At 42.1% G+C, this 12,413-nt stretch overlaps 1 protein-coding gene across 1 annotated transcript in view; it reads left to right on the top strand.

The window, feature by feature from the left end:
* Positions 1 to 12,413, top strand: part of GABRG3 (gamma-aminobutyric acid type A receptor subunit gamma3) — a 325,098-nt gene that overhangs the window by 310,233 nt on the left and 2,452 nt on the right. The window contains exons 7-8 of the mRNA XM_044449822.1: positions 4,575 to 4,727; positions 11,148 to 11,344. Coding sequence (XP_044305757.1) covers positions 4,575 to 4,727; positions 11,148 to 11,344 — 350 coding nt within the window. The remainder of the gene's footprint in view (positions 1 to 4,574; positions 4,728 to 11,147; positions 11,345 to 12,413) is intronic.

The raw sequence follows: 12,413 nt of genomic DNA, 5'->3' as shown, positions 1-12,413 counted from the left end.
CATTAAAGGATGAGATACTTTTTTTTTTTTTGGTTGGAGGCTTGAAAATTGCATCCATTGTATAAAGAGAATGAAAAGCTGTTACGTTAGAGTGAGAGTGAACAGAAGGAGAATGTGCCTGTAAGAGGAAATTAGAAGCAAAAGGAAAGATAGCCTTGAATGCAATTGCTCCTTCAGGCATTGCTCCTTGAATCAATCTGGCTATTCACTTGCAGTGAAACAGTATCCTCATCAGTACATTTTTATCACCCTTTCACTTTGTTATCACTCCCTAAGTGTGTATAGTGCTGTCCACACACAAACACACACACACACACATTTATTTACTATATTTATAGACCACCATTCAACCATAACAGTTCCTTTGGTGGTTTACAAGGAAAACGGATTGTTATAACCATCCTGGTAGTTCTACGGGGCCTTTCAATAGTTTTTCATACTGTCAACCTTCTAGTATCCTTCTAGTGAAGAAGATAGCATGATTCTCTTCTCCAGTTCATTTGTTTGTTCTTGGCTACTAACTTCAGTAGCATGGAAGGGGGCAGTAGGGTATGTCTGATGCCCACAAACTTCCACAAACTGAGCATAGGGATAGAATCATGGGTCTGTAAAGTCAATTTCCATGTTCTTCTTCCTTCTCCTACCTCCAAGTCCACGTCAGGGAACTCGTGTGTGTGTGTGTGTGTGTGTGTGTGTGTGTGTGTGTGTGTGTAAAAAGCTGTACATATTTTCAAATGCACATTTTTGCACATTTTAGAAACATTTTGTCACTTTTTTTCAACTTAGCACATATTGTCAGATGCATTTTTATTTCAGGGGAAGAACTGCAGTTCCACAAAGATGCAGATTTCTGTGCATTGTGCACTGATTCTGTGACTGATTCTACCTTCAGTTCTGCACCTGGTTTCAGGAGATGAGGTCCAGTTAAATCTTACCCCACAAAACTAAAATAAAAACTGGGAGCAAATGTCTCACCCCTACCTACAAGAGTATATTTGCTTTACGAAGGGCGTTTGTGCATGAGGCGTATATTCATAGACGTTCTTGGGACCTTTCCACAATATGCTCCTGCATGTTTGGTGCTTTTTTCTAAGGTGAAGAAAATCAGCTAGTAATTTTCAAAGGCAGGACAAATGTGAATGAAAGTTTTGTATATTGTCACAATTGCTTGCTGCAGTTATTCCACAGCACCACTTTAGGTTTTGATAGTGGAATTTATTTATTTATTTATTTGATTTATATCCTGCCTTTTTCCTACAAAGGGCTCAAGGCAGCTTACATCATTCTCCTCCTCCATCTTATCCCCACAACAACAACCCTGTGAGGTAGGTTGGACTGAGAGTCTGTGAATGGCCCAAAGTCACCCAGTTGGCTCCATGGCTGAGCGGGGACTCGAACCCAGATCGTCTGAGTCCCAGTCCCATGCTCTTAACCACCACACCACACTGACTCTTATATATATTGAATGGCAACAAAGGCAAACACCAGGAAAAAAAACATGTATAAGATACACTCTTTGTTCCTCAAAGAAAATGGAAGAATTGGCCTTAGTAAAGTGGTGAGTCAAACCTGTCATGTAGGGCCGGAAACCTCTTCTTAATGACCCCAAACAGATTTAATAAGAACTGCCACAGAATGAGTCTTTGGACCTGTGCTCAGTCAGATACCTCATGAATATACCATCTTCTATTCTCTAGATATCTTTTCAGTTGCATCAAAAGAGTCTATTTGCATTCCTTTCTCTCCAAATAACAGGAAAAATAAGAAGTATCCTGACAATGGTGGCCAGGAAGGCGTCTAGAGAGATGTTATCACATCCTACTCCTATGCAATTCTCCTATGGTGGCTGAATCCATGTTTACATTCTTTTAGGATTTACACAGTCTTTTGTTCACACCTGTTATTATGTCTTTCTTTGCCAGATACATGTTTCTCCCCTGATCCCATGTATGCCTCACCTAAATCCTGCTTTCAGATTGATCATCCGTGTAATTTTATTTAAGGTTTCTTCAAAGCTGTGAAGTATGAACAACATCCCTTAGTAAAAGGCGCATCTTAATTTAATCAGCCCTGGGCTGTATCTCATGTTATACATTATAGCATATTGAGATTAATAACATTTAAACAATGAAGAAACATGATGACAAGGCATGGCAACTATACAGTATTGTTCCAACAATATAAAAATAAACAAATATCTCTCTTTATATTAATATTGCATTTCAACATTTTTCAAGTGAATTTTATTTTTGCCATGTAAATTAGTCATTTCAGGGGGGAATGGGATATTATGCAAAGAGTTCCTTGCCTCAGATTTATATTTTCTTGTTTTCTTTATTTATATTTGTTTGTCTGTTAATATTATCATAAACCAGCTTTTTGCAAATGTGACCACGGCAGCATACAGCAATAAGGATACATAGAACCTGAAAGAATCAAAACAAATTAAAATAACATTAAAATCACTACTCACAACATTATAATGTATACTTTTTTTAAAAGGAGGGTTTCTTTTGCTTTTAGTCTATTTTAGTTTTTATTATGAAATTACAACAAAAAGAGGGAAAAGAGGCAAATCATATGCATGTATAGATCTGTATGTGTCAACATGAATGCTTATATATGAAATACATGTATATCAAAATTGTGTGTGTGTGTGTGTGTATAAATGTACATTTATAAAATTGTATCCTCATGTTCTCCTGGCATGGATAGCCCTGTAGATACAAATGCAGTAAGCCCCACTGAATTCAGAAGGGCTTACTCCCAGAAAAATGACCGTGGGCTTGCCTATTAAGTGGTGCCAACCCCAGGTTTTTGAAAGCCTTCAATGGGCCCCCTCCCTCACTATTGCCCCACCACCCTGGTCAACAGCTGCTATGGCTCATCACCCCCCTTCTCATCACAGATGCCTCTTCCTCACTTGAGAGACAATGAGTGAGTACCTTCTTTTCCCCACCACACCTGCCTAGGCCTGAACAAAGGGAAGGTGAACCAGCAAGTTGCAAGGCAATAAGTAAGTCTGGGGAGCTCGTGTCAATGGGCTCTTATTGGGTGGTCCCCCTGAGGCTGCCTAGTCATGCCTGCCCTTGGTAGTGGTCTTGAACCTAAGCCCAGCCCTACATCTCCAGAGGTACTAAACCCACCTTCCCAGTTCACAGCTTTCCGTGTTGAACCAGTGAGGCCTAAAAGGGAGTTTTCCTCATATTTACTTGAATGAGAGGAAAATGTCTCAGTACAGTTAGGAATCCAGGAAAGGCAGGCCCCATGGCCATGTGGAGAATCCTACTCACATGCCAGTAAATTCTCTTTCAGACCTTGCTGGTTCAGTGCAGCAAGGTCTGAACTGAGGCGGGCAGGCATGGCATGTGCAAACCCATGCTTGTTTATGCTTAAATCTTCCCACATTCAGGCAAATCCTGAACACAGCTCCAAAGCATCATCATTCGGTATTTTCAAGGAAATTGTATTCTTGAAATAATAGCTATTGATTCAAATAAACCTTCCTTTCATACAATGTGGCCTAAACTTATTGTTTAATGATGAAGCATTCAAATCACTTATTCAATCACATTCAATTGAGGTTAGTATGTGTCTGAAACTGGTGATTATACCTCTGCTTTGATTGTAATTTTTGCATTTCTGGCTTTGGAAGAGGTCAGCAATCAGTGCTGTAGCCTTTTCTTGCTGTGTAAACCATTTTCTTTCAATTTGATTTTTTAAGCTTTTGAATAGAATTACAAAGGAGAATGACATGTTGGTGAAATTGTTTTCAGTAGGCTGTATGTGGGGCTGTATTTACCTTTTTTCCAAGATAACTGATGTATGCAGGTGTGTGTCTGCTTCCACTGGTGGGCTGCAACCTCCTCAGGAACCGGTGCTTCATTGCTTTTCAGGGAAGGCATAATGTCGTAACTTCTTCAATGGGGATTTTTCGAGTTCAGGCAGCTGGGGAAATTATGGCCATGTGTGGATATATAACAGGAAAAAATGCATATTACAATAAAAAGGTAAACTCCAAAACCCCACTGAAAGGAATTCAAAAGGAATTCTAAGGCACCCCAAGAACAGGGGCAGGGGGCAATGAAAACCTGTAAGCCAGAGAAATAAAATGTTCAGGAAATTAGATGTTAGAACAGCTCTAGCAACAATTCTTGAGTCTCCCTGTAACATTCAGGCCAAGTTTCTTCACATCAAAGGCTTTTATTTGGTTTAATTTATGCTAGAAAATGTTAGGAATAGATAAATGTCCTGTAGTACAATAAAAATTGAATACTAGGCTCTAATTTATGTTGTTCAGTGTCAGAAGTGGAAGGAGTTTGCATTTATGTGGTCAAAAATATTGAATGTAGACTTTGCACATCTGCTAATTGGAATGTTTGGCCTTCCAGACCATGTAAACTTGATCCCCGATATAGAAGTATTCTCTACTCAGGCACCTTTGATGGTTATGATATCTAACACTGCATGAGAAGTGTACCTTGTTTGTTCCTCATAAGATCGAACCACTCAATGCATTGTAAATGAGTTCATGCTAGTCAGTCACCAAATGATATGAATTCTTATTCTTGCAGGTGATTACATAGTCATGACTATATACTTCGATTTAAGTAGAAGAATGGGATACTTCACTATTCAAACATACATTCCCTGTATATTAACAGTTGTCTTGTCCTGGGTATCGTTTTGGATTAAAAAAGATGCCACGCCAGCAAGAACAGCCCTAGGTAAGGACTCGGGGAGTAAAAATGTTTCATGTTTGTGAATTCTGCTTAGGGTATTTTTGTTTGGTTGGGTGTATGCAATTGCTTTTTGAATTACCAAAATCCCATATAACTTTCAATTAACATTTTATGACCATTTTAGATGAGACATAGATATGGATGCAGATGCCAGATACAAGATGTATTTACATTCTACAAATATAGAAATATTCCTGAGAGCCATAGCCACCTTCTTGTCCCAGGATTGTTAAGTTTGTGAAATGTGAAGGATACGTTCACCCAGCTTTGTGCTGGCTACAACCATTTTGTTATTTGAGAACTCCTAGTCTTCTAGTTGTGCCGTCTCTGAGAACTTCTCCCTCCCTTTACTTTCCATATCAGGACAACAGGCTTTATAGAATCAGCCCCAGAACACCAAGTAATGTCCACACTTTCAAGCTCATAATCATTCAGACTACAGGAAAAACGGGATGTGCATGCGTGCGTGCGCGCGCGCGCGCGCGCGCGCGCACACACACACACACACACAGGACTTTGGATGAAGGCAGCCCAGCTTGCAGTTTGTAACAATTACAACAGAACCTCAGCCACTGCACCACAGTGGCTCTTACCTCACATAAGAAGCACTTCAATGTTCCAGGCTACACAGATCTATTCAGATGCAAATTAGAAGTATACATTCATTAATTTATTGCATTTCTATGCTGTCTAGTAGCCAAAGCTCTTCCATCACTTGAAAGAAAATGTAGTATACCACATCATACTAAGGAAGATTGTGGCCAGGTTCAGTCTGCTGGCAGGTGATGGAAAACAGTTCTGATGATTCTTTATTTTTAAACCAGAATTGGACAGGATAGCCCTTTAAATTGACAAATCCTGCAAACAGAGGATGCTCCATTCATGGCCCTTCAAATATAGGCCATCTGGCTACTCTGTGATATCAGGCCTCCATTGCTTAGTAAATACTGTATGGATTGTGCATGGCTCAACAACTTTTTATTTTTATTGTTTGGTCAATGTCTGACTAGAACCATCCCATCATACACAAATTAGGAAGAGAGGCAACATTTGTAGGACACGATGCTCAGCTGGAATAAGTTCCTAAATGGATATTCCAAGCATTGGCATCCCGCTAGTTAGCACTATTTTCCAGGAATATAGCTAAATGCTGGCTCTTTCCAGTGATACTGGGCAGCACTTAGTCCACTAGTTTGATCCAATTCTATTTGTAGTTAATAACACATCATCTTATCTTGATAAAGAAAGTTCCGAGCTGCAGAGAGTCAGAAGAGGCAAGCAAAATAAACTTGTGTACATTTAACCAAGAATGTGCAGATTTTATTTCACAGGAGGGCAATGATAATGATTATAATAAATGCTTCAGTGAAACTGTGATCACTGTAATAACAATGTTTTAAAATAAGGGTGAGGAATCCAAGAGCCAAAGGGAACCATAGTTCCATATGTTTTTGACCTACTTTCAAAATCTCCCCACTACTGACTCCGACCACCACCTCTGTGCGGCCCCAGGCCATTTACCCTTGAGGTTGGGAAGCAAAGTTAAGAAGTCCCTAGTCCTTTTCTAGGCTCTTACCCACACCACTCTGGCTGTCATTACCCAAGGATATGAGAATAAATGAGCCATCACAGTAGATCCAGAACTTCCCAAAATTGCATATCACTGAAAAGCACAATGTACAGCTTTGGTCCTGGGTGATCAGATAATGAGAAAGCAAAATAAGTCAGAATGAAGCTTGTGGTCATCATGAGGCAGAGCACACTGACCAGAACCCAACACAAACACCCCCTCTTTCTCTGAGAAGGTCAACCTTGTCACTGTTGCGACCCTTGTTACAGCTCCAAGATTTTAGATGAAATAAAAGGTGGCTTCCTGTGTGACTCAAAGCTCATTCTCGGGCCAGCTTTGGCATAGCATCTAACTACTGCCTGTACTGACTGCTCCCAGCTGGAAGCATGGTTTCAATGGATTACTAATTGCATGCATTGAGTGGCGGCAAACCTTTTAGAGACCGGGTGCCCAAACTGCAACCCAAAACCCACTTACTTATCGCAAAGTGCCAACACTGCAATAAAACCTGAAAACTGAGGTTTTAGTTTAGAAAAAACAACTCACAGCCAATCCAAGCAAATATATATATATATCCTTGGCAGTACACTGACTGGCCATGCGAAAGCTCGGACGAGTTGCAGCTAATGAGTCGCAGCTCGTGACATCATCGCCTGGCGCTGCTGCTCCTTTCCGAGCATGCGCATGGCCCCCATGTGTGCTTTTATCCGATGTTTGGCTGCTGGGGTAACTCTGGGGTGACCTGGCTCATGCCCGCTGTGGCACATGTGCCATAGGTTTGCCACCACTGGTTTAGCATGTGCACATTGCTAAGGAAGAGGAAACACTTCACCAGAGAAAAAGGACACTCATATGCATAAGTTGTGCATAGGAAATTGAATGTGTGTCGATTCAAATTTAGAAATAGTAACTAAAGTAGAAGCAGAAATACAATAAATCTCACCATACTGGAGGAGGATCCTGATATGTTCTCTGTGCTTGCTAAACAGGGCAAATTTAGACCCCTGCTTACCCTTTCATGACCTTCAGACAGAAGACACTGCCAGTTCTCCAGAATAGAGGATTGTCATCTAAAACTACATGGCCAGGCTAATGGTTGAATGTCCCTGTTCAGGGCCATAATGACCCACTATATAAATACAGTATTCCATAAGTGCAAGCAGCAATTACCTGACGATTTCTGGCCCTGGTGCTTCCATCTTACAGTCAGGCAAGCAGCAAGTCATGCATTGGACCCAGTTGAGAAGAAGGACCTTCTAAGTTAGCAAAACTTTCATCTTTTATAACAGAATCCACCCCTAGCACTGAAAAACCAACAGGCAAGGTCAGGTTTTCCTCAAGCAGTTAACAACTCTACAGGTTTTCCTACATGAAAGCTGAGCTGAAAGTTCAAATCAGGGGGAGCAGAGAAAGTCTGAATTTTCAGAGTGTTTGAAACTCACTGTTGTTATTGTTATTACATGCTGTTGTCCAGTCATCAATTTATGGTGCTCCTATGAATTTATGAATACCCTCCCTAATGTCCTGTCATTGAAAGTCCTGCTCAGCCCTTGTAACTTTGAAAGTTGCTGCTGCTACTGTATTTTCCTTTCCCGAAGGCCAGCAGGGAAACATCTTTAGATAACATCTTACAGGTAAAAGAAGGAAAAGAGTTGTGAGCTCGCTACCAGTCTCTCCCGATCTTGTTTTCTGCAAATGATTGGGCCATAGCCTCCAACATGATTGAGCACTGGCCAAGCTGGCTAGGGCTGATAGGAGTTGAAGTCCAAATCATTTGGGCCGCATTTAATGAGGGAAGACTGTTCTGTACAATCTAACAGTCTCAAGGGATGCGTTTGAAACCATTGCTGTATCTGTTACTCCTATATTGAAATGGGGGGGGGTGCTGTCAGCAAGAAGGAGAAAAAGCAACATCCTCCCCCCCTCCCCATCCCCACCACCACTTCTGTTAAATGAGGCATAGTGGTAGAGACAGGACAGCTTCAGGAACAGCTGCGAATAGCTTTTCTCCCTCAAAAGTGGGATGCAATGGCAAAGCTTGCTCTTGAATTATATTCTCACAATGCTTGACTTTTATCAAAGAACAAAGATGGTGTAAATGTCAAGTGGTTTTACGCAGCCGGACAAAGCTCTGGTCCTGGCTTTCCAGAAGCAGTTTGCTTATCACTGTGCACCTCTGTTCCCAATCTGATTAGAGGGAGGCGTAGGTTAGAAGTTTAATCACAATACGGCATTATCTTCTAAATGTTTGACTGCCTCTCTGGACAGTGGGAAATTTAGAAGGTCAAAAACATTTTGGCTGCAGAGACCAGGATATGAATCAGAATTTTAGAAAGAAGCCTGAGGGAGATCAGTGCCTTGTGGTCACTGAAATCCAGAATATTTGTGGCATGAGGGAAGGTCTTGCTTTTGAAGATTGTGGCCTCATTCCACAGTTGTTTTGGCAATTAGTCAGGTGCCCCTTATTTTGAAGAGGTGAGCCTTCTTGTCCTCTGTACCCAACACATGAGAGAAGACACAAGATTCCACATAAGATACCACTGAAACAAAGCCACAGTGTGATTACAAAGATGGATGTCCATCAGATAAGAGCATTTGAACTGTCAACAGCCTCCTCAGCTTCTTCAGTGCACATATACTATCTGCCAAGGTGAGACCTGCAGGAAGAAAATATCCTGTTGCTTGGGTGTCTGAAAATGGCTCCAAGCATCCAGTCAGATGAACCAGAGGTGGAGAATCCCCATCCTGCTGCCTATATTCAGGTGGCAGCATAAACCTGTTGCAGCAGCGATGTCTCCTTCTGCTGAAGAGTAAGGCACATGGGTTAGATTGGGGAGGTTGGAACAGCTCAGTGAACCTTATCTCTGTCTCCTCTCTCCTTTTCTTCTCCTGGCCTGTGAAGGGACAGGCTGCAAGGAATGGAAGTGGGCTGGCAGGCATGCTGGAACAGGGACGATGTAGTGGGGTAGGCACAGCTGAAGCATGACAGGCGGGATGGCAATGTTGTCCTGCTGTGTTTCTTCCCTTGGAAGGAGCCAGGAAAGATGCCTTGGAGGAGAGGCAGGGGAGAGATGCGGGCGAGGAGCTCTCATTCTCAATAGGAAAGGGGCGAAGGGAGAACTGAATGGGAAGGCAGGGGTGACAGTAGAGGAGAATGGCCTTGCTTCTAGCAGAGAAAGCTGGAGGTGCACCCAAAAGAAACCACGTGCTGTTCTCCCACTTCCTCCTCATTTAGGGCAGTTACAACACCGTTTTAGAGGTTATTTCAAAGAGTTCCTGGACTGAGTTTTGAATCTCCATCCCACCTCCTTGCATTTGAAGAATTTGCTCTTTCAGAATGCATTGTTGATGTAGCATTACTCTAACTGAGCTATGATGGGATAATGTACCAGCACATTGAGCTGCTGATTGCAACTCTGCCATTGCTCACAGCGTTTGCGCTTACGTTTTCAAAAGAAGGGCACTGCTGCCACCCTTTTACCTCATAATCTCTGCCAGAGGAGCCTCTCCCTCAATAGGAGCAGAACGTTCCACTATTTCCCTTGGGAGTGATGGACTTGCTCCATGTTATCTTCCCAGTGGAAAAAGGCTGTTCTGCTCAAAAGCCCCACTGTGGAGAGAAGGCCCTGGGGTGGCTGCTGGACCTCCTCAAGGATAATCACATGCTATTGAAAATGAAGCTACTGCTACCCCTTGTTGTCCTCCTGCCCCAAGCAGCAAAGAGGGCAGCAGCAGAAGTTTGTGGCAAGACTGGGCAAACACCGCCCTACTCACTCTGCTTGAAACAGGTTGTGTGCACAGCTGTCTTTACCCACAGTCCTGCTCTCAAGTATCCCATCAGTGGTGCCCATGTGCTCGTGCCCTTGACTGAACACTTGAGCTACATCTTTATCTCAGAGTAGGTATGGTTAAGGGACCCTCTGTTCCGCACCTGTAAAAGGAGAATAATTCAGCTCGTGGGTTTGTGGGAAGTAGCACCAGTAATTGCTAGCCAGAAAACACACCTACATGTAAAATTTAAATTCAAACATACCTGCTAGAAAGCAACCTCCAGAAATGAATCACACTGTTAAAGGTCTCTGTTAAAGTGCCATCCAGTACTCCCCTATGGTCATTTTTAAGCATACTTTTGAAGGTAGACTCATTGATTCTGTTTGTTTGATATTTTGACATTTATTTAAGCCTGAAAGAAAATGCTATCTGAGCAAAAGTAGTCAAAACTGCTTGATTGCAAAAAATAAAACATTGCAATGGACATTTGTTTGCAGTACAACCAAAGGTCACCTGCTGAAAAACTATCTGTATGTTACTATAATTTGTCAGCATGAAGAGGGAGCCTCACTGGGCCAAAATCTGCTTGAATATAATTCTATTGACCTCAGTTGAAAAACATCAGGGGAAATTTCATCCAGTCCGTGTGAAATTATTAGTAAAATGCTGGTACTGTTGGTAACCACTGTCATTTATATAAAGTAAAGGCTTCATCCCCTTCAGCATTGCTCTTAGTATGTGAGACTATTATGAGGAAATAATAAATATAATTTGAAAAATGATACTGACGGGAGAACAGAGATATGGAATAATTCACTGAAGTGGGGACTATGTCTCCTATCATCCCTGAACATTGGCCATACTCTTTGGAGTTCACGAGTTGTAGTCCTGCAATATTTTGGAAGGCCACTTGTTCACCTCTTAATTTAAGTCTTCTCAATGAACAAGGAATACGCCAATGATTGAAGCCTTCTTCTGTATGGGGGCAATAATTAAGTCATAGTTCCATGATGCATATAAATGTCTTCCTTCTAAAACAAGAAAATACCCACTTCTGTCTTCAGGTATCACCACCGTATTAACCATGACAACTCTCAGCACCATTGCAAGAAATTCTTTGCCCCGTGTCTCTTACGTCACTGCCATGGACCTATTTGTGACTGTGTGCTTCTTATTTGTGTTTGCTGCCCTGATGGAGTATGCGACACTCAACTACTACTCAAGTTGCAGGAAACCACATTGTAGGAAGAAGAAAAAGTCGGTAAGTTGAGAGGAATTTCAATGGGGAAATACGTCTTCTTCAGTAATAGATGTCAGGTTCTATTGAGCTGTTTCAGTCCTTGTACAAGTCAATGTTATTTTTACACATAGTGCTGGATAATATGGAAGTTTCTAAGAAGTATAAGGCAGATCTAAGAATGGGAAATGATGGCAGTTTATATGAAGTGCTGCTCACTTTATTTGTATAGTGATCCCAGAGAGAGCACAAAGTAAATATTCAGGGGCCGGTCTTAGGATCTGTAGAATAGCATGCACAGGAAGATGATCAAATTAATAGGATATAGTAACACCACTGGTGCTTCCAAGTGAAAGGATTGTATTACTAACAGCCCAAAGACATTGGGCAACTGTTCCATCCTTTTTCCTGAATGGATGTCAAAAAGGATAGAAAAAGCTGTGAGAGCGCCTGCGTGGTGTGGTGGTAAGCATTGGCCTGGGGACCTGGTCGATCCAGGTTCTGCTCCTCATTCAGCCATGAATCTCACTGACTGAGCTTGGGCCAGTCACTCCCTCTTACCCTAACCCACCTCACAGAGTTGTTGTTTGTTCCCCATATAAGAAAGCATGCTTTATGGCCAGATTGTTGTTTCTCCACTGCCTTTTTAAAAAATTCCCTATACACTTGAATGCACGGCATCCCTTCTCTGGGGAATGAAATGGGGCTGCGACCTGGAAGCCCCTTGATGGGAAGGTGACCCACTCACCTCTCTCAGTCCTTTTGCCATCCAGGCTCTACAGTCAGGTGTAAGTGTGTCACTCCCATCACAAAAATTGTAAATTGTTCCTCTTTCTCCCTTTTTTGTTTTGCTTTGGAATGGATTCTCTTGGCTATTGATGGCATCCTGGGCAGAGGAGAAAGCTGGTTTTGTTTCTCAACTGCTTAAGGATTCTAATGCTATAAACAGCACATACTAGTGGTAATTGGCAAGCCTGAGGACTATTTCCACACACGCCAGGCTCCCCTGAGGGTTGCACTCTCTTGGGTGCCATGGGGTACCCTCTGTGTGTGTGTGTGTGTCTGAGTGTGTGTGTGTGTGTGTGTGTGTGTG

The sequence above is a fragment of the Varanus komodoensis genome, unplaced genomic scaffold (assembly GCF_004798865.1).
Source record: "Varanus komodoensis strain SLA01 unplaced genomic scaffold, ASM479886v1 scaffold1, whole genome shotgun sequence".
NCBI lineage: Eukaryota > Metazoa > Chordata > Lepidosauria > Squamata > Varanidae > Varanus > Varanus komodoensis.
This window is presented reverse-complemented; position numbering and strand designations above follow the sequence as displayed.